At 40.8% G+C, this 22723-nt stretch overlaps 1 protein-coding gene across 1 annotated transcript in view; it reads left to right on the top strand.

The window, feature by feature from the left end:
• Window positions 1–1540: 1540 nt before the first annotated feature.
• The window catches only part of STARD9 (StAR related lipid transfer domain containing 9), a 113951-nt gene continuing 92768 nt past the window's right edge, over window positions 1541–22723 (top strand). Inside the window, exons 1-3 of the mRNA XM_055793754.1 lie at window positions 1541–1654; window positions 15670–15739; window positions 18504–18620. Coding sequence (XP_055649729.1) covers window positions 1608–1654; window positions 15670–15739; window positions 18504–18620 — 234 coding nt within the window. The 5' untranslated portion in view covers window positions 1541–1607. The remainder of the gene's footprint in view (window positions 1655–15669; window positions 15740–18503; window positions 18621–22723) is intronic.

Raw genomic sequence — 22723 nt, 5'->3', positions numbered from 1 at the left:
CGCAATTGCAGAGGAGCTGGCATTTTTACTGAGAATACTTTGCACGTGAAATGGGAAGAAACAGCATCCAGACTTCTGGAATCGTTGTCCTGTGTATCTATCACAGGTTTAACCTCTCTCTGATTGCATTACAGTGATGGTTGAGGTGGGGCAAATTAATGCTTCCAGAAGTTGGATGAAGACATTTCTGGTTAGTTTGGTCACTATAATTCCTTGGAGTGAGGACAAATGTGGTTTTGCCGTACCCAAAGAGTCAAGCATATTTTCTTCTTTTATGGTATCTTACTAGACAGTTGACGATGGGCATGATAGAGTTTAGCCAATATTCTTTGTGAGTGCTGTACCAATTGATTCTTCAGTATGATTAAAGGGATAAGTCTATTGAAGTTTGCAGTGATTCACAGCTTGTAGGTACTTACTTTAGTGTCTCTGTGGTGGCTCATGAAGTGGGAGAAGTGTTGAGTCTAAAGGATCCATCCCATATTTCGGTCTGGAAGGTTTCTATATTGTGGTGTCTTTTTCATTTAGATTTGTTTCTGGAGCATAAGGCAAATAGTCTCATGAGGAGAACTGTACTTAAAGCACAAATAAATAGTACAGTTAAAAGGCCATTTAAACAGAAGTTGTTAAAATGGATTGAAAAACAGCCCTATACAGTATTCAGCTCACAGTTTGAAATGTAAAACCAGAAAGAGTCCAGTTAAAAATTAAAAACCAAGCAGGAATCTTGTTTATGCCAATGCTACTTGCTCTCACTTCTTCCCAATAATGGCAGCAGCTGACAGGGATGATATTCTAAGAAGCAAATATTTTTTACTCTTTTGGTGGTTTTTATATTTCTCTAAGTGCAAACCCTTTGTAAGTGCAACAGGTTGACATTGATTTCAGTGACAGTTCTTTGGAAGTTTCAAAAGTTTGTTTTACACCGTTAAGTACAACGCAGATAAAGATTGGAGGTTTTTTAAACTCCTTCAAACACTTGAGAGTTTTCCTTTGGCGCTTGCCTTCCTTAAATTGCTGTTAAATTAATTAAACGTGGAGCGCTTTGCGCTTTAAACGGTGCTGGTTTTCTGATTGCTTGCATGTTCCTAGGAAAAGAAACCTGATCAAACGGTAGGTGGGGCTGGGCTGGCAGTTTTCCTCTGAAACAAACTGGTTTCTCTGGGGTAGCCCCTAGGGAGTATGTCCGTGGCAGCACCCATCTGGCTGACCGTCGGCCTGAAGCCCTGCGAGCGAAACGCGGGTCGTTACGGGGCTGCCGGCGAGCGGGCGCTGCTGCGGGGGGAGCGCGGGTGTCGCCGGGGGCCTGGGGCGTGGAAGCACCGACTCTTGGTCTGGAGGCCCCGCTCTCCCGGGCGGAGAAACCCGGTGTGGGGGCTGGGGAGGCTGCTGCGCGGCTGCTTTGGGGGGAGCCTCCCCGAAACGCCTCCTTTCCGTCCGGGGAGGTTCTCCCCCGCCCGGGGGCCGGGCCGGGCGCTCCCCTCCCCCTCGGGCGGGCCGGGCCGGGCGGCGCCGCTCCTCCCCTCCCCGGGCGCTCAGGCGCCGCGCCGGGGCGTGATGCGGGGCCGGGGCGCGGGCGGCAGCGGCTGCCGGGCGTGAGCTGGGCCATGGCTAACGTCAAGGTGGCCGTGCGGGTCCGGCCTCTCAGCAAAAGGTGCGGCGGGGGGACGGGGACAGGGACCCGGGCGGGGAGGTCCCGGTAGCCGCGTCAGCGGGACAGTTACGGGCGGCTGCGAGGGGCCAGCGGCGGCCGCTGGTTCTGTCATCGGCGGCGGGGAGGTGGCCTGGCTGGGGCTGAGGCAGGGGCGGCGGGCGCTGGGCAGCCTAACGGTGCGGGTCGGGGAGCGGCAGGGCTCGGCTCTCCGGCTCGCTGAAGAGCTTGGAAGGTTTTCGTGGAGAAGTCTCCCACCGGAGCTGCGGGGCTGAGTTCCCCCTTCCTGAGCTCCCCGAAATAGGACAGCTGCCGTCCGGTGTCAGGGAATCTTCCCTTCCCCTCCTGTTGTTGCTGGTTTTTTCCAGCGGGAGGCAGAGCCGGATATTCCCATTGTCGCTTGGCTCCGCTCCCTCCCCGGCGTGCTTGGCTCCAATAGAATTCCCAAAAGCTAAATGGTACGGCTTGAAGACAACTCCCACAAACAAGAAGATGCCGTAGCACAATGCTTTGTGTTGTTTGGATATAATACATAATTAAAACCTTGCAGACTTTGGAAACTCGGGGAGGAAAAAGAGAAGCAGCGAGCAGCCCCAGTTTCAGCGGCTGGTAACTTGCTCCTCCTGTCACAGAAGTGCAGTAGCACTTCAGGCAGGGATGGTCTGGAAAGTGGTACGAGCTCTGAGGGCCCGTCTTTGCTTTGATGGCACATTTCTTTGTAGCTGAGCTCCTCGTGTATTCTGACTGCATTGACTTTCTGTGATAACTCTTCCATGTAGCACAGCAAATGATTCTTGAAGAGTTGCCCAGCCAGAAAACTATCCTACTCATTTAGCCAGAAAACTATCCTACTCATTTAGCCAGCAGTGCACTAGCATATTTTGGACTCTTTAAGTTCTTATTTGTCTATGGATATTTTTTCTTTTTCGATAAAAGGTACCAGAGAGTGTTGAACAAAATAAAAACTCCACCCAAACCAAACCTGCTACTATTAATAGAAAAGGAAAAGGTGGAAAGTAGTTCACAGATTTTCAATATATTTTACCTTAAACTCAAAGGTAACATTAAAAATACACTCTGTCCATAATTTCATTTAAAAGGGTGTTTGGGTACTGTAGTTCTGATCTGTTGTACAGCTGTGAATGGAATAGCTTTTAACAGATACTGGCATACTGTAAGAAGAGTTGCAGCATTGAAGTAAGCTAAGTTTAACCTTTGGTTGCTTAGTGTTGCTTTAGTGTTGGAGATACTTGGTTTTTATTTTCTTTTGTTAGTCATTCTTAGCATTTGCTGGTTAAATAAATAGCCGTTATACTTTCTAGAAATAAAAAGCAGTATACAAGTGCTAACTATTAACATTAAATGACAATTTGGTAATGATAAGCAAGTTATCCAGAGCATAGGACCCTTTTGTTAGTGTCTTGCAGCATTCACTGGCGATTGAAAGTATTTAAAAGTCCAACTTGGTGATGTATTTCATTGTGCATCAATGACATACTTGTTTCTCCCACAACAGCATTTGGCTGCCTGTTTGCAATTATGTAGTGGACTTGGTAGGGTGTCCTGTAGGCATAAGTTAAAATGAGTGTTTCTTAGCAGCTGGGGAAGAGAGGCCAAAGACTGAATTGGCAGGAGTGTAACCTTCCTTGATGAGGAACTTTGCACCACATGTGTCTTGGTGTTTTTTCCCCAATGGGTAGCATTAAATAGTGCCTAAGAGTGCATACATCATTACAGCATTAAACAGAGCCTATAAGTCTGTCAGATAAGGTGTGCTAAACAGGAGAACCTTCGATACAGTAGGTGTAGGCCAGCTGTTTCATAAGGAATGTAGTTTGGAGAGGAAGGTAGGATCAGAAATGTGGAAAGCCTCCTGCATGTGGGAGAAGCTAATCTGGTGCTAGAACAGAAATGTTCGTACGAAGGTGAGAGTGGAAATGTGGAAGAGACTGTTAAGTAATTCCATCTACTCAGCCTGTGGGGGTGTAACAGATGGGATGGGAAGGCAGAGAGCAGTCTTGTGGTATTTGACCCCAAAGGCAACAAGCCATTTGTTCCTTGTATTGCGTTGCCACAGCTGAGGTCAGCAAAAGCATTTCAAGATGGATTTGTGTATTATAAATGGGAAGGGGGCATGGTTGGATATTGTCTGTGAAGGATCTGACATGAGAACTTGCTTTCTAGCCCAGACTAAAATTGTCCAGATGTAATGACTTCAAGGCAAATACCAAATATACGAAGGCTTAAAGTAACCTTGATGGATGCTGAAAGGACTAAAGCTGTCAGTGGGCATAAAGTCCTTTTTTTTTTCTATTCCAGCTTCTTATATCACTTCCGTATTGTGGTCACACAACCCTCTCACCCTCTTTACACACATGTCATGATCGCCTCTAACAGATACCTGTGCTGCCAGAGCTCCTAGGATCTCTTAGGTGCTTTAGAAAGAAAGCATTCCTGCAGAAAATTTTCAGTTCAACTGGATTGAAGTACTGTAATGTGTACAATCGCGAATCACAGCCCAAATTTTTTAAGAGTCCCCAAAACTGAAAAGCTGGGGGCAAAGGCTGGAACTAGAGGGTATGTTGGTTGTTTCTAAACTATCATACAAGCTTTACTTGTTCATTGCTTCTTTCATTTAATTTACGATGGCAGATGAATGTTGGTTTTGCGTCTTAAAATTTATAGAATATTCAGATGTTAAAAGTGTTATTAATAGGGGAATTCATAAAATCATGCTTTCTTTTTAAAGTTTCCAATTTTTATAAACTATATTAATCACATCTGCAACTTGTTATTTAGCATAAGGCAAAGAGTGGTCTTTTTGTTCTGTGCCTGTATGGTGCCCATCACAATGCATGCTTTGACAGAGAGCTGCTATGCACAAATAATTGCTGATCGTTGTAAAGCAAGTACAGTTATACAGAACGCAGTTTTTCCTTTGCCTAAACTTTAAATACCTTGTAGCCAATGTTCTTCCTAATGCCATCCGTCATTCTGTTACAGACTAAATGATTTTTTTATCACCAAAACATTGTCAGTAAATTCCCTCAAATATGTTCCCTGGAGTGACATTGCTTTAAAAAAAGTCTGTTACACATTTAGTATTATACATAGTAAAGAAGATTTGTTACTTTGTGCTTACATGGATACTTGTTTTGTGCAAATACATTTTTCCCCTAGGAATGAAATACGGGGGCTTGAATGTGTGCTATAAATTGACTACAGTGGTAGGTAATAATCAGGTAAAAATATTAAACAGGATCTGGGAACGGATGAAATCCCTTTATGGTTTATTTCTGGACATCTTAATGCTTGGTCCGTTAGATATTAGACCTTTGTAATGAAAGTGTAATGTTATTTTTGGCTGTCAGTCAGAAACTGTTGATGGAAACACTTTCCATGCTAGCACGTAGCTATGTGAACTAGGAATGTTGTTTCTTTTTCTTTCTTGATTTCTGCTGTGGGGTGTGCCAACACCATGGTCTGCAGCATGGTGCTGTGATAGCAGATCTGACCCCAGATCCTGACCTGGAAATAGCATGACTGGCTGAGAAGGAGGGTACATTGCCTTACAAGTATTTCAGTACTCTGTCTAGGGCTCTCCCTTGGGTAGCTCTCTTAAAGCTAAGTTGGGTGTTTATATGCTACAGAAACACCTGCAGCATTCGACATGCCCTTTTACTATTTATGTAGGCCAGTAAAAACCAGTGTTAGTTTTTATGTGCTGCTAGTTTCAAAAATGTTTGTCCCTGTGGTATCCCATCACAATTCTACTCCCTAGTTGTGGCTGCTGATGGCTTTTATGGTGGACCTCAGCCCTCTGTTACATGAGAGGAGGAAGGGAGGCTGTGTTTGTACATGAGATGCCTTCTGGGAGGGGAGCGGTCAGTGTGTCCAGGACCGTATCGTTGGGACCAGGATGGAGCACAGCTGCCTTGTGCCTTTCCCTCTGTGATCCACTTCCACTGCATTTTCTGCTCTGCATCCAGCTGGCCTCAGTTCACTTGTGCATACTCAGGATGTGTTCCCTTGTCATGGTGTAGTTTGAGAACTGCTGTATAAGCAGTCTTAAAGAGGGGAAAGAAGAATTTTACAGTGTTCTATACTACAGTGAAAAAAGCCTCATGCATTACTATAGGATTCTTTTTTTAGCATGCATCAGTGGCTAGAAGGCGTTGCATTCCTTTATGGATCATGCATTGAGGCCTGGGTAAAATCATTCATAGTGAGTTTGTTTAATTGAATTGTAAAATTATAGTGGTGTTAGTTAAAAAGCTTGGGAGCTATTTGTGCAAGACCCAGCAAAACAGAAGGCATATTCTGCTGTTGAAAATACCTTCTCCACTTTTCAGCTGCCTCTCTGGCCTGGAAAAGGAGAGACTGGCAAGAAACTCCTGTTTGAAAGGTGTCTTTAAAAACTCACAAATGAACATGCTCTACAAACTTCATAGACATGTCACCTGAAAGAGTTGCTAAACAGATTAATTACCCCGAAAGCTGCCCTTTGCCTTTTTCTGCTTCTCATTGTTTCCAGGCTGTAACCTGAAGCCTCCTGGCCAGCTGTTTATTTCCCGATCCTCTCGGGAGTTCCTGAGCTTGGCCTTCATCCTTGGCAAATGAGAACATCAAAGACATGTCTGGGTAGTTCCAAGTGGCAAAGCTGAACTGAACTTCCAGTTGTGTAGGTGTTTACTATCACATTCTGAGCTGCAACAGTTGTTTTCCTTGTTACTGCTGCTCTCTATGGCATAGTCCTCTTAATTGTCTTCCTGGGTTGCAGCTGGCAATGAGGGTTGAGGATGGGACAGGGGTAGCGGATTAAAGTTTGTGGTCCTAAGAACTTGGGTGATGGGTGTGAGCAAGCCCAAGGCTGGGAGGAAATTGTAGGGAAAGTTTCTTGCGAACTGTTTACAAAACCATGCTGCTTGTGCCAGGCTAACCTGAGCAGCGCGTTGAGCACAGCTGCATTGAATAGGTGATAGAAGAACTCAGATGACTGGTGCATTATGATATGAATATCTAAAATTAATGTCTACTCAAAAGGAAAGCTATGTGGAAAAGCAGAATTGCTTTAAAAATCATTCTGGAAATGGTACGATGTAAGTCACTATTGGTTTTTACTGGGTATGCCTTTATTAATCTGCTGCAGGGTCAGCTTTGTTAACTAGTCTCTCTGCTGCAGTCCACCTCCTTTGTTCTTTGTCATCACATTGTGGTAAGTAAAAGGAAGGATTGTTTTGTAAGCAAGAGACTTGTTGCTCTTTTATAGACTGTGCTATTAGCTATTTTACATGCTTATGTGTAACTACAAGAACTTAGAGCAATATGGCCTACTGCTGGCAAGAGTGATAAGTTGTATCAAATTTTGTAGAAAGCAGTTCCTTGAATCTTACGCATAACATGTTAAACGCTGTATCAAAATAAAATTAAACCAATAGCAGATCGGAGATTATTGTTGTTCTCCCTCTTACCCCACCAAAGCAAATTCTTCAAGCATATTCCTTTTAAAATGTTTGTTCTTCACTAGCTGCTCACTGCTGCCCTTTTAAGGCACTTTTTGAACCAACCCTGTTCAGGTGCGTGTATCTCTGTCTTATAACTTCATAATGCCACTGTTAAGAGGAATGTATTCTGAGGAAAGATAGCCATAGACATTTAGGTTAACATTTCAAAAGCTTTTCCAACTATATTAAAAAAAAAAAAAAGAAAAAAAAAGCCATGATCCTACTTTATTCAAATTGTTGTTGTGATACACTACTTCAAATGTATTTGATCCAAGTCAAATATAATGACACAAGATACGGGCATCACTAGTATTTTTACAGTTGGGGTTTTTTTTTACACCTTCAACTTCTGCTTAAGTTAGCTTTTCTGTGCTATTTGGATAGTGTTTGTATTTAACTGTCTTAGAATAAAACCCCAGTGTTTGCAAGCAGAGAACATTTATTTCCCTTTATATTTCTAAAGCTAAGTGTGAGGCATTTTTTTCTTCCCTTTGGTACTTTTGTTGAGTTGACATAAACTTTCCTCTGTGACCCAAGTGTGTGTTAGATAAATTAGCTCTCTGTTAATGGAATAGTGCTATCAACTCCATTAACAGCTTTACTGGATGTAATTGGAAATAACTTCCTTAGAAACCTGTATATATTTTACATTAGCACAAGAAATACATTACAGTCAAAAATTCTCTGGAAAATTGATGTAGTATAATTTGGTTTTATAGGTATTCAACATATGTTTCATATGGATTTAATTTTCAAATATAGAACCACTACTTTTTTTGAAGAAAAGGACAAGGTTGTCATGTCCCTAAACATGAGGGATGAGACAGTGCATCGCAGCATTCAGTGTCACAGTCATTTATTTAATCTGTGATTGCAGATTGAAGTTCTGTCGGTGGAATGAAAACTGACCACTACATCCAAATTCTGGTTTGCATGGAAATTGCGGCATGTGCACAGAATTTCTTCGATGCAGAAGTGTGTGAATTATATTATCTCATTGCTCAGTAAACAGTTGGGAAATCAAGGGTGGATGAAACTGGACCGTAGCTTTGTTTTAAATCCCCCATATTTCATGCTTCCTTAAATGCTGGGTAGGACAGATGAAAAAACCTTTTCCTCTCCTCTTTCCTTCTCCCCTCAATGCCTCTGCATTCAAGAGAAAGCAGCACTATTCAGCAGCTGTTCAAAGCACTGATGGATCATCAGGAGTACTTCTGACTTGGATTGCTCAAGGAATGTGCCTGAAGCTCTTGTTCTAGCAGTGCAAGACTTCAGAGATGGTGTAGGCAGAAATGCTCTTCTCGTACTGTGACATTGCATGGGCAGGATTGCAGAGCTTACTGTGACCGGAGGAAGCCATCCCACGCTTCCCCTCCTAGCTCATGGATACATATATCAAAAGTCGGGTAAGATTAAGTAAAGGCTTTAACTGTTTGAGCAGGCCTGTATCCAAAAAGAGCACTGACAGTGCCTCACGTTTATCTCTGCACCAAATATTCCCCATTTTTATTGCTATATAACATTTGCAAAGAAGAATAGGGGGAAGCCACACGTGGATGATGGTGGTCACTAGGAATGGTGATTTTTGACTTTCAGATTGTGTTAACCTTTATCAGAACCAGTGAGAGCTCTATGCAGCTGGGAGCAGGCTTGAAAGGTAACTTGAGCAGCATGCCTAGTATAGCAGCATGCTGTCTCGGTGAACTCTGTGTACTTGGCTTCAATATAGATTTTTAAGTTATTTATAGACTTCTGTTCAGATTGCTGACTGAGTGTGCAATGATATTTGCCAGACAGAAAAAAAAATACTTAAAGAGAAATATCAGAAATGGCATTGGGTAGTAAATAAACTTTGGGTAAAACAAACTTTAGTTTACATTTACTTGATCATTGATACTTTTTTTTTCAAATAAAAAATCCTGGATGAGCCAAAGTGATGATGTTCATACTATTAGCAGTTCGACTTTCTTACGTTACGGCAGGAGGGATAAGGATACAGATCATGCTGGTGTTAAGGAGGGGGGGATGCTGTGTTTGGGAAGGTTGTGGTTGTAGGTGCCTTACTTAGCTTGTCAGTAGAGTGCAGAAGCTGTAATGGCTGAAGGCTTTGACATTCTTCTCAAGAATTTCTGACGGAGCAGCATGGACTCAGTGCTTTTCTCATTGTACCTTTGGTCTCTCAACAGATGTGTCCTCAACCTGTTTTGTCTGGTACAGTGTTCTCTGAAGACTAGCAAAACTTAGAAAATATGCCCCCATTGTTTGTTTCTTTGTTTCCATGGCCAAAGTCAGTCATCACCTCAAAGATACCTTTGCCAACGCCACCAGTAAGCAAGAGGCAGAGACACTGTACAATATACTGTTAATGGAAAGGAAAAGATAAATCTGGCTACCTGAAATTTTCCCCATAAAACCTTTAGACTTCATGACCAAGAAAAACCTTGAGTTAGATTTGCCTCAGGATTATACTTCAGCTGCTGGCATGGTGATTGCATAGATAGCCATTAGACAGCACAAAGTGTCCCAGGTACAAGTGGAGGTAGTTTGGTAAATGTTGTGCCTTACTTATAGGCTATTGTAGTCATATGATAGTCATTCCCCATATCCTGGGAAATGGCAGGGTCCCAGAGACAGCAGCAGTGACCGCTGGCATGCATCCTGCCGTGCTCACGAGTGTGCTTTTGCGTGTGTTTGTAAGCAGAGTGTGAAAATGCATTCCATGACAGTAAGCCACATAAAGCTAGTTTTTTTCTAGAAAAGTCTAGAAAATGAATTGTTCCAAAAACCAGAACCTATGCAATTGCCCAGATCAGCAAGAATTTTCTGCAAGAGGAGAGGGATTGACACCATTGCCATACTGCTTTTGAGGTCCTCTCAGTACAGGTTGAGATTGGGTTCAGAGTTTACTTGGGTGATAGGAATTGGTAGGAAAGCGTAAGTACTTGCAACAATTACATTGCAGGGTTATTTTGAAAGTTTGTGTGAGTAGATACATATGCAAGTCTTTCAAAAATTATTTAGCATTTCTCATGTACTTGAATGGTATATATTGGCTTTGGTGAGTAATTTTGGTGGTATTTGTAGAAGCTGTATTGTTGGATGACATGACTACTGTTAATGACTCCAGTATTTTTGCTTTATTGCATGTACATGTGACTCTTTAAGAGTCAGCTCCTTTGTTCTGCAAGAGCCTGACTTACATTTGAGAGGGTGGAGAAGTGGGGAAATTTTGTAAAGCCTCAAATGAACAACTGCCCCATTTTTTTCCGTACACTGCTTCCTCCAGCTCTACATACCTTCTTGCATTTCTGTACTCTGTTTCTGAACTTGTCAGTGAGATCCAGCAATCTGTGGAAATGTTCTTCTCAGGGGTCTTGATCTTCCCATGTTTCTTTTCTGCTGTTTTGTACTTCTACATCTTGCAGAGTGTCTCTTGTCCTGGGGTTGCGTTAACTTTACGTGTTGACTGCAGAAATGACTTGTCATGAGAATAGCAAATAACATGAGGAGATTTCCTTTGGGCTGCCCCTGTTTTTTGGACTGCCACAGCAGCTTTGGGCTGCCCCTGTTTTTTAGATTGCCACAGCAGCTTTGCTGCTGTCCAGTCTCTCTCGTAGCTCCCCGTTACAGCCCTGCCACTGCATTCTGTACTTGTGTCACTGTTCTGTTGCTGGGTCTGCATTTCTCAGACTTTCTGTGTCTGAGAAGATCCAGCTCTTTCTTGGGATGTGTGCCATTAAATGGTCTTTCTACAGCTTTATCTTTGTAGAGATGCCTGGTTTTCATGCAAAGTAATTCAGAAGGGAGGAATTTCCCAAATATAGCATGAATTTTTCAAGAGGTAGGGGAGAAGGGAGGATGGGGAAACTAAATGTTAGGATCACTGTGACTTCTGAGCTGCAGAAGTCAAATGTGTTACTAGAGAAGCATACTTTAGAGTTGATTTTATTGGTACAAGGAACACAGCTTTCATACTTGTGGAGCAGAGGATTCCTAAGGATGCATATGTGTTTTATCAGTCAAATGCAAACTGTGATGCACATCTGTGTGAGATTGTACTGACGAACAGGTTTTGCTGAATGACCTTTTGTAACGTTTGCAGTCTGGAGTTAAGTCCAGAACATCTAGAACAGCTGTGAGTCTGCTTTGCCTCCTGGGCTTTAGATATTAAACTGTGGTTTCTTTCCCAGAGTTCTCTTGTTTGTACCTAAATGAAGCATGATACAAACACAAGTTTATGGGGAGGTTGAAGTATGGTTTGTAGAGCTGAGGATGGCTGCAGGTCGAGTTTTGTTTACGCTTAATGCTTTCTGGCTGTGAGGTGCTGCTGAAGGGAGGGGTCTCTGTTCCCACCACCATGCGTGTTCCTGTCCTGTCTGTTGCTTCGGCTTGGCAACTGCGCGACCACTGTGCTCTGGAAGAGCTCGCTGGTTCTGTGGTGCCTTGGTTATTTATTTTGGTGTGTTTTGTTTTCTGATCACAGCTGATCTGAGTCATAGCATGGGGGTGTGATTGCTAGATCAGATGGAAGAAAAGAAGTGGGAAAGTGGGAACACACGTGGGAGGTTGGAGCAGCAAGAGAAATTGCTTCTTGCAGCAACAGCCTGCAGTTAAGATAAAAGTCTGGGTGCTGTGAATTTGCATGCAGAGCAAGGGGAGAGTTTAGTTCTATCCCTGTTTGCTGGTAGTTTTTTTGTTGTGTGAGACTTGAACAAAGCTATTTGATTGCTGCATAGAGCTTTTTTGCCTGAGTAGTGAGGAATCCTTGGTAGCCTGCCCTAGAGGGTGGTGTGGTAATTTTATTTTGTTGTTTATATTTTACAGGGTTTATAGTTATTTTATAATATAAATATGACTATATGATTTCTATATATGAAAAATTTTTGTACCTCAAAGGTTTTATGTTTGGAATTTCTTCTTTATCTTGACTCTTCAGTAATGACTGTGGCCTGGGAGAACATCAGGTGATGAGAAACCACAGCATAAAGTCATTCGTTCATAGGGTTGTGTATAACACAAGTGGACTGAACACAGTGAATTTCATTTAGTTGTTACAGGTGGGGTTGGGAGCACTGCTTGTTGTTGAGGTTGCCTTACATCTGGCATTTAAAACCATTAAAAGCTTTGCCAGGTCTTTATAATTTGGTTAGAAATTTTCCATTCATGAATGCTTGCCTGAGACTAGATATTTTTAATTATTTTTAGGCTTCATCCAGAACGGTTCAGCTGCTACTGAAGGTGAAATTAAGGGAAAACTAGTTTTTAAAATATTTAAAAGCAACTTAGGGTGACCATTTATTTGAATTTCCCAATTGATTTAAAAGTGGAAATCTGGTATGTATTTTTGAAATTCCCCATCTGAATCTACCCATTTCTGCTGAAGTTCTAAATAACTGAAACTCTTTAACATGCTTAGTGAAGACTTGTAAGAATACAGCAGATGAAAGTTTTAAGGGATCTGGTTTCCCTGAGTGCATCTGAACTTGTGTTCCTTCATGTTGACCAAATTGTGCTTGCACCATTCCTTTAAGTCAAAATCAGTTGAGCACTGCTTTAATAAATTGAGCTCAGTGTTGTCCAGCTCACAATTGAAACCCAGGTATAGGAACTGAGAACACGGTCTTCTATCCCATTTATTCTCAATAATTTGTTTGCTGACCCCGGCTGGTGTCAAGGAAGAAACACTGATTCAGCTGTGGAGTGTAAAAATAAACTTGGGATAGAGACTGGAAGAGCTAACGAAGAGAGTAGGATTGTGTACCTTAGGGGCAGGGAGATCAGCCTAAACCAGCTGCAGTGCAGTAGGAGAAGGGAGACAAGACCTGCAGAGCAGTTGAAAGCACTAAAATTGAATGTGGGCCCATGGTCAAGATGTCAGAGAGAACAGGTAGCAGGTACCTGTAAGGGATGATGTGTGTGCGGAAGGGGAGGAAGACAGGAACTCAGTGAACTGTAACTAGGGTGGTAAGACTGGAGGGCTAACAGTAGGACTGAAAAATAGGCAGTGCTCTTGTCCTTAGGAAGCAGGATAGGGCCAAGATCATACTGAGGCAGTAGAGGAAACAGTATGTGTAAGTGAAGCAAGCTCCCTCCTAAGGGATCCCTCTGGTTTTGTCTGCCTTCTGCTGTTCTTAAATTCTTGTGAAATTCTTTGTCACAATGTCCCATTTTTTTTTGGATCTGGTGTGCTGTACAGGGTTAACTGTCAGCTTTGCCCATTAGCTCACCTGGCAGAGGTTTGTATGAGGATATGCAAGTCCCCAAACTTACTGTGTTGGAAAACACTTGCAACTTTGTATGTGCTTTGAAAAGCACATGTACAGATTAAATGCATCAGTTGCAATTTTCTACCTTAGATGCTCACAGCCTGTATCCTTAGATGCTTGCCCTTGTTTGTTGTTTTTTAGGGAGCCTTGTGAGGCCTCTGTTCAGTAATCAGCTGTATGTAATGAAAATTCTGTCTCCTTTGAGTGTTCCACTTTCCTCTGGGGCTGAATTCAGGGCTCTGGTGGCTGATAATATTGCACTGGTGCATACTCACAGCTTAACTAAAACGTCTGGGAGCTGCGCGTGTATTTTCTAAGTGAAGTGCTGTGTATAAGTATGTACTATAGAAATACTAAGTTCAGTCTGTCTCCAGGCAGGTGCTCAAAGTTAGCAACATGAAGCAGAGAGACGTTAAGGTTAAGCATTATTTCTATCTGCAAAATGGGGACACCCTATGCTGAGAAATGTGTTTAAAACTCCTTTATGCTTGTAAAGCTCAAATGAGTGTCTCTGTGGAAGCCTTCAGTGTTCTAAGGCATTGTTTTGAATATTGTTTTGGTACAGAAAGTGAGAACCAGAGGGACCTCAGAGGTAGGGCACATTGTGCTCCCTGGAAGAGCTGTCAGTGAAGATTGTAATGGGTGGGGGAGTAAATACTTCTGTACACATGTAAGGAATCTGTTAAAAGATGGATCTAGGGCCATGAATGTATGGTGGGCAACTGGATTTGAATTTCCTTACTCTTGTTTTATCTTATCTAGTTTTTAATTGATCTTATGGTACTGATCCAGCTGATTATCAGGAGATAGCTATACAGCTAGTCTCATATGACAGTGTCTGTGTCTTCAGCTTACTTTTAAACAAAGTGTGCCAAAACTGCACTAAGGGCATTGATTTTATTTCTAAACCATTTCCTTCCAAATTTACAAAGGCATTAGGTTTCATCAAAGTAAAACTTTCTGGTAAAGTTACAGCTTACAAGATTTGTCAGTATCAGAGTGCAAAGCAAAATATAGAAGAGATACAAAGGATACAAAAATCTTTCTCCTGTTCTTAGCTTCTCAGTAATTAAGTGTTTGTTTATTTTTCTGCTGTGAGAGAATTAGGCTCCTGACCTCTTCTTCCTCATTTCTATCTTGCTATGTATTAAAAAAATACATGATAATTATTGAGAGGGATGTGAATCAACACACCTCTAAATAAGAATCTCCTTAACTTCCAAGTAGCTGTTGTGCTGTTGGCCCAGAAATAAGTTGGTTGGGGTTTTGGTGTGGGGTTTTTGTTTGTTGTTTTGGTGTTTGTTTTTCTTTTTGCTTTGGCCACATCTTTTTTTCATTCTTTTCTAGTATGACTAGTTTTGGAAGTGGAAGTTGGCTCTAGAAGCCATTCATAGCTGTGTTCAGTGGGAAGTTTAGACAGTGTATAAGAGTGCTTGGCCCTTTGCACTTGAAGAACAATTCTGTTAATTTACATTTAAGGACAGTTTTCTTTTTCCAAAGCGTACTTTTCTGAGGACTACAACAAACACTTTGGATTACAGGGTAAAAATGAGACAGCGTGACTTGACGCTTGCAGCTTGCAAGTCTGTGACGTGGATCCCTACTCCACAAAGCACAGGACGTCTACTGGTGCTCCACTCTACTTCCTTGTAAATGTAATTTAAAACAACAACTCTTAATTAGAAATAATATCCTAACAAAGTATTTAGGACAAGAACTTTGAAACTGTTTAATCGCCACAGTCCTGTGGGTTTTTTCCCCCCTCTCACTACTGAGATAGCTGGCTGCAGATTTCCTGATGTTACTTAACATCACAGAGCGTCTGTCACAGCACCCTCAAAACTATCAAGCTACAACAAGGTCTTTCACCACCTCATACCAGCATCTCTTCATACAGCTCTCTGCTGCCTTCTCATCTCGCCTCATCCAGGGCACGTTCTCTCTTCTCTTGCTTCTTCCTCAGCTGCTCCCTCCTCACTGGCTGCCCAAGCCCTTACCAGAACCAGCCACAGCTGCACCTTATCTACATCGACCAACCCACTGCCCCTGAAGCCAGCCCACAGCTGTATGTTATCAATGTTAATTAACCCAGCTTCATTCCTCTACAAGTGTCTTACAAGTATCTGTTTTATAGCTCTGATTTATAGTTTGTTGAAGTAAACACAAATTTCTGAGATTTATGGATTTGATGTGCATCTTTCTGTGTCTTCATATTTTAAATGGATTTTTAAATGTGTTCTGTTTCCAGAGAGAGTGCAGAAGGAGGAAGAGTGATTGTAGAAGTTGATGACAAAGTGGCAAAAGTCAGAAATATAAAGGTATGCTTTTTGTTGTCTTCTTATATAAGGATCCTGATATCCTGATGCTTTTCTGTGTTTGTTCGGCTATTGGATCATTCTAATAAAAATATTAAGGGAGAAGTTTAAACTGGCACAGCTCTAGAACAATTGCAATAAAAGTGTTGGGGAGGATTGTTTTGGTTTGGGGCGTGGGTTTTTTTTGTGACAGTGGATTTAACATGTAGTTATGTGTTCTGTATTTTATATTTGTCAAAACTTCTGCTGTCTGGCTGCATGCCATCATTCAAAGCTGTTAGTAAATTGTTTAGGATTTTGTGCTTATCTTACTAAACATCTGGATAATTTCTTTCCTTGTGTGTCTCCTCTTCTCATGTTTACACTCAAAGTGCAACTGACTTGCATGAAATGAAGCAAAATGTGTTCAGCTACGCTTCAGGCCTTGATAAAAGACCAAGAACTATAAGACTAAACTGAATGTAGCTGTCATCCTTGGTGAGAGCTCCGGAGCCAGCGTGCTGGGGAATCAGCCCTCTGGTTTAGACTCTTGAACTACTTAAAGCTGCCATGGTCCTTCACAAAATTAATAGAATAGGAGCAAAGCAATTTTGTGTTGTCAAGCACGTTTCTGCTTGAAAGGCAAATAAATGAACAGTGAGATTACTGTGGGGATGCTAGAAGGCGGGTTTGTTGTTGTATTTCTTGTCTCCTGTTTGTATCTGCAAGGAACCCAGTGATTCTAGATTGCTGGTTCAAGAGAAATGCATTGAAGAGAAACCTTGTCAAAAATTGAACGGAAAGATTTGAACTATTTACTTTTTTCTGTTACAAGTATTCTTGTATTGACAATACAGGTGCTTGTTTTTAAAGAAAGGTATCACGGATGTAAAATGTTGCCTATTTTCTGGGTATTTCCTTTCCAAAGGCTGTGTTTGCAGAGTCTGACACTCATTACTTTCTGAAATAATTTTACCCAGTTCTTCATACATTTGATGAAGCTCTCACCCCGGTGCAAGGCTGCCCATCCCCAGGCCATTCTCAGGCAGGCTGGGGGGCCCCAGGCTGCTGCGAGGGGCCCTGGCCTGAGGGCTGCCCACCCCCTCCCGCAGTGAGTGGAGGCCTGGGTGTTGCAGCTGCCTGACAGGGTGCAGCTGAGCCTTATTAGACCTGGAGGGTTTTTAATTTTGTTTCAAGAGGCGCTGTGGGCTGCCTCGGGACTCTGGGGCTACCACAGCAGTGGGGCAGACTGCGCGCAGCAGGCCGAGAATGGTGGTTTGGAGGCACAGTGGCTGGTTTGTGGACTGTTTCTCTCTTGAGCTTTCCCAATTGGTGAGTTTTGTAATGGGCGTGAGTTTGCTTTACGCATAAACTAAATTTAGGCAGCCTTTGATGAATCCAAGTTAGTGTGTAAGTTAACTTTATACACTAGTGTTCATGTTATATCTGGGGTAGGTACGCATTGTAGTTCAGAGCAAAATTATCCCAGCTGTGGTCAGGGGCTGCTTTTCCTGAGGTAAAAGGGAATTGTTTTGTTGGTTTTTTTTTTTGTTTTTTCTACACATTCCAATAGGAAGGCAAGCTGTCTTCTGCTTATTGCTGTAGAAAACCAAAGAAAATAAAGGTAATCATAAAAATCTCTGAATCACCATGTTGAAAATGTCATTACTGAAGATGATCAATAGGTTTGTTAAGACATTAATTCCGACTAAAGGAAACCTTGGTTGTACTTAATTCAGTGTGACAACTTTGGACTCATGCAGGGTTTAAAATACCTACCTCTTTACTTCAAAGATAATTTAAAATTGTGTCTGTCCTCTTTTGCTGTGCTCTTTCTTGATTTAATAAAGCCGTAAAAGTCACAAACCTGTCAGATGAGCCTGTAAGTTAGTTTTCCCTGGAAACATCACAGCTAGTGGCAGAGTTTGGTGCTTAGAGTGCCCTTTGTCCAGTAATCTGGCAGACAGCACTGTCACCCCTGGGTTTTGGCACCGTTAGGTAGCAAATTATATCAAACCTTTTTTTCTGCTTAGATTATTCCAAATGTCAAGGCTACAATAAAGTTAGTGGTAAGATCAGAATTACATGTGGATGGTGTTAATTTTGTGTAATGTTTTGACTCATTGCTCTCCTTTGATGAGTAGAACAATGTATAGTTCATAAGCTTATATATTTTATTACAAGTCACTTGGGCAAGATTATACAGACTTAAACAATTCCCTTAATTTCAGTCACCATTTCTGACTATTATGCTAGAAAGGCTTCACTGTCATTATTACTAAACTGTAAATGTTAGGTTTGTAGCGCACAGTTCCAGTGACAGAAGCATTTGCTTGCAACCATGACAAAGCAAAGGGAAAATGGGGGAAGAGACCTGTGTTTTCAACTATGCAGTGAGAATATTAGTTTTGTTTTCTCACTTGGGGCCTCATTTCTGTCATGTGGTTCTTGGTGAAACAGAAGGACAGAGAAATATCTAAAGGGTTATAGAGCTTTCCTGCCAGTATGTAGATGTTGTGAAGATTAACTAAATCGCTTTCATTTTACTACATTTTACTACAATATTAGCTGTAGTAAATGAACCCTTCAGCAAAAAGGCTTCAGCAGGTCTGTCATGGAGGTCTCTGCATCACTCTGAACATCAAAGAAAATTTAATAAAGAGGATAAACTATTTGTCATTCCTTTTCCACAGCACAGATCCTAGTTAAACTTCCTGTTTTAAAATGCTTGCTTTTCAGTTAGCTTCAAAGTGAATGGTTTTTTCTGTCTGTTTCCTTCTGTTGTCAGGTTGACAGTAGGCCTGACAGCACTTGGGACTCGAGAGAGAAGACTGTCGCCTTCAGCTTTGATTACTGCTACTGGTCAGTTGATCCGGAAGATCCAAAGTATGCATCTCAGGAAATGGTAAGTGATGCTGTTCTTCATGTCTGTGTTTCCATTCTGTTTTGTCCTTTATAATCACATCCACAGGAAGAGACAGAGACGCAGGATACCTAAAACTTTGTTTTCTTTTCTGCCCCCATCTTTTTCTTATTTTGTTTCTAATACCACAGTACTCGGTCCTTTTATCTTAAGTTGGTGCAGTAGGACTGTAATACCCTTGTTTTTCAAGTAATGCATGCTTTCATTAGATATGTTAACTTTGGTAGTGATCATTAATTTCAATGATCTGAGGACTCTAGGCTAGCAATGAGACATTTTGTTTGGGGGTGGTGGGGGGATCAGATTCTAGAGGGACAAAGCTCTGAAATGAGAGGAAGGAGTGTTGAGGCAATTCTGAGAGGGTCAACAGTGAAGTAATCACATCTTTAAATAACAGTACTTATTTTACTTATACAACACTGTTCTGAGAGCACTTTTCATTAATGAAACATCAGAAACCTCTTATAATTAATGGAGATTACTTCTAGCTTGAGGAGCCAAGGTTTGATTAAGAAAGAAGGTAGAAGGATTCAGTATTTAAATTGAATATGGTTACAAATTTTTGTTAATAAACAAGGAATTATTACATCTATTACAAATAAATATAATGCACAGCAGAACTATCAAAATGTTTCACTATGCATGCATTTTATTACATGTTGGCATTAAAATAATTTTTTGCCTCTGTTTGGTCTTCAGAATTGTACCATTTCATCTTTGTCTGTTGTTGGTGTGATTGTTCCTGAAATTTCAACTTGTATAATTGTGTTGTTTTCACAGAAAGTATCACTTAAGGCTGAGCTAGTCTGGTGAAGTTTGTCTTTCTGGTAGTGATGAGCACAGAATTGTTTTACTTACGGGAGTCAACATTTGAAAAACTATCAGATTTGGCAATTACCAGAACTACAGTTTAAATTCTTGACTGTGTTCCATTTCGTTCTTGGTGCAATAGTGTGGAAGCAGTTTGGGGAACTTGGGAAGTGTATTTAGTGTTTAAAAAAGTAAGTTGTCTTTCTAAAGTATCCAGCACTAGGTAAGATTCCATTTTAACAATTACAAATAACAAATCTTTGAGTGCTGAACTGCTGGGGTCCGTCATTCCCCTTATGTTGTCTTACTGGGTTATTTTGATTGTGTTCTTTGTGAGTTTCTCTCATACTGTGCTTAGAAACAGCCTTCTTAGAGCTGTTGACAATACAGTTGGCTTTCTAGCTGAAATGGTTCAGTAGATGAAATGTTGATAAATACAGTCTGCCAAGTCAGTTTTATCTCTACTATGTATGAAAAATTATCAGAACTGCCAAATGGAAAATGTAAATACTGGCTACGAAGTGTAATATTTTGTTCTTGTTGTTGTTAAATACAAGTGCGATCAAAAAAGAATGTAAAATGCAATATAAACAGTGCAGCTTCCTTGCTGGGGCTGAGTAGGTATTTCAGACACTGTGGAGAGCCTTGTGTTATCATACAATACAGTTTTATGTAATAAAAACACTGAGGGAAAACATGAACTCCTTGGCCTTAGAAAATTAAGTAATGGGCCATAGTTTCCTTACTTGTGCCTGATGCTGGCTGAAAGGGCACCCAGTGCTGCTTCATGTAACCATTGGGTTACTGAGCCTTAGACAGATGTATTTCATCAAGTTAAGGAAAATTTAAAGATGGACAGGTGCTTTAAAGGGCCTGGAGTCATAAATGAATTTCTTGGGCTTTTACCTGTCTTGGTGATTGTAGAACCAGTAAAGCATACTTTAAATGTCCTTGAGAAGAGGACTGCAAGAAGACTGCAATCTTACCATGCTTTTGTGCATTTCTTTGCCCCCTTACACTGTATGAATGAAGTTTATTGTATTAATTCCATGTTTTGAATCATTACTTCAGTGCTGAGCTTGACATTTCTAAGCTTCCTTACAGCAGCGATGCTATCAGCAGCCAAAGGAGGTTCGGTTAACATTGTCATCCAGTAAAAGCTTGCTTTCATGAGCTGACCTTGGATTGCTTTTTCCTTGAAGATGTCCTGCCAACAGTTATAATACACGATTGGTGTATTGGTTGAGGATGAAAAGTAGATTAAAGTATCTGCCTTCAGGTTCATTTTTGTAGAATGCTCTCTTGTAGTAAACTTTTTTGTCCTCTGGGTGGATGTATAAAATGAAGTCCTTGCAGTTTCTTCAGTTATTAAGGTTTCTGTGACAACAAAACAGTAGTGGAAGGGCTGCAAATCTTAGTGTTCAGGTAAAAGTATGATTTTCAAGATGCAAATCCACTTCTCTGAATACTTCTTAGAGTTTCTTCCAGATGTTAACATTGCTCACTTAAGGTTCCAGTGCCTTGCATTCCAGAGATGACTACACAGAATGCATTTTATTCCCCTTTTTTTTATCATGTATTTCACAGGTACTTGTGACAGACTTAAGTCACACATGTGTAAGTACTTTAAAATGTTTGGTTGAAAAGTTTGGATTTATTGTTCTGTTTATAAAAATTGTGCTTTTTCTGCCACCTCTGTTCTACTTGTATTTGCCAAAATGGGAATACATGTTGCCCACCTTGTTTGTTTTTCCTAATATATTCATGTTAATATTTCTTCTATTGCCTTATTTTAATCTAAAAAAAGAAAACAAAAAAGGTTGGGAAGGTGTTTTGGTGTGTGTGTGTTTTTTTTCACTTTAGTTTGGGGAGAGTAGACCTTGCAATACAGTGAACTGAACCAATTTAGTAAAACTTGCAATGCCCAAGTGACAGATGATATGCCTTTACCTCCCCACCCCACCCCCACCCCTGACTTTAACAGCACTGAAACTGGAAATGTTTTTTCCCTTAAAAGCTGGAGCAAACAGAGTCAAATATATAAATTATTTTTAGGAAATGTTGTCTATGTATTTATTTAGGGCTGAATTTAAAAAATAATTCTCACTTCATTATATACACAAGCTTTCTTGATTGGCATTACATAAATAATGTAAGCCTTGTCATATCTCTGAAAAGAAGAGAGTTTCCTAAATTAAAAACAAAGCTGATTTTTGACTACTGAAGGAAGAGCACATCACTCATGTCTGGGAAGCAGGCCTTTTAGCAGAGAGAACCTGGTGGTTTGTAATTGGTTTTGGAAGATGGTTTCAGGTACAAGTGGATAGTCTTTGATTGTTATTAAATATTATTCTCACATTTAAAACATTTGAGTAATTAGATCTGAGGCAGAGTTCTTTTTTCTTTATTTCTCTCCTAACTGTGGTGAAATATAAAGCTATACGGTGTTTCTAATGATAACCCAGTAATTTATAAGCTTAATTTAGAAGTCCATTAGTAGCAAACCTAATTCTTAGTCTTCATTTGGAAGTTACATAAATTCTTCACAAAATGTAATATTTTTGCAATAGCTCACCTATGCAAGTATTCATAAGATAAGTAGAATGCCAAATTTTACAATGAGATCTCTGTTTTTAGGCAGCCAGTTTTTGATCCTTGGGCCTGTTGCTTTTGATTTCTTACTAGGCAGTAGAACGCTTTGCGTTGATATTGAGCTAAGGTTTTCATCTGCTTTCACAGATGTGCTGTTCTTTCCAAAGTGGAGCCTACCTTCTCTTTTTAAAGACAATTTTTGTGGATTTGTTGGTGCATAAACAGAATAGAGGAATTAAGAAAGACCCTAAGGGAAGAGTCACTGTCTAAATCAACCAGTTGCCAGCCAGTAAAGGAAGAAGGAAAGGAATCAGATGTGTTAAATCATTCTAAGTATGAGAGGATGAACTAGGCACTAAGGCTACATGGGTAGAATGAGGGAAAGAAACTGAGTATCAAAACATTGTGTGGGACCAGAGAAAGAACTGCAACAAATAAATATGAATTCACATTTAATGGGTAAAATATGAAATGAGAAACAAAAAGAAATTCTAAAAGATTATAGGCATTTATGAGAAAAAGGTTATGCATGGTTTTTCTGATCTTAATTTTGCAATTCGTAACATGCATTTTCCATGGTTATAAACGAGGGAATGGTCTTCCACACCATCACTGTCAAGATATAGTTATACTCTTAAAAAAAAAAAGAGAGAGAAAACTAAAACCAACCAACCAAAAAAAAC

Source organism: Falco peregrinus, chromosome 1, assembly GCF_023634155.1.
Source record: "Falco peregrinus isolate bFalPer1 chromosome 1, bFalPer1.pri, whole genome shotgun sequence".
NCBI classification, from domain to species: Eukaryota; Metazoa; Chordata; class Aves; order Falconiformes; family Falconidae; genus Falco; species Falco peregrinus.
The sequence above is the reverse complement of the archived record's forward strand: the minus strand, read 5'-3'. Positions and strand labels throughout refer to the sequence as shown.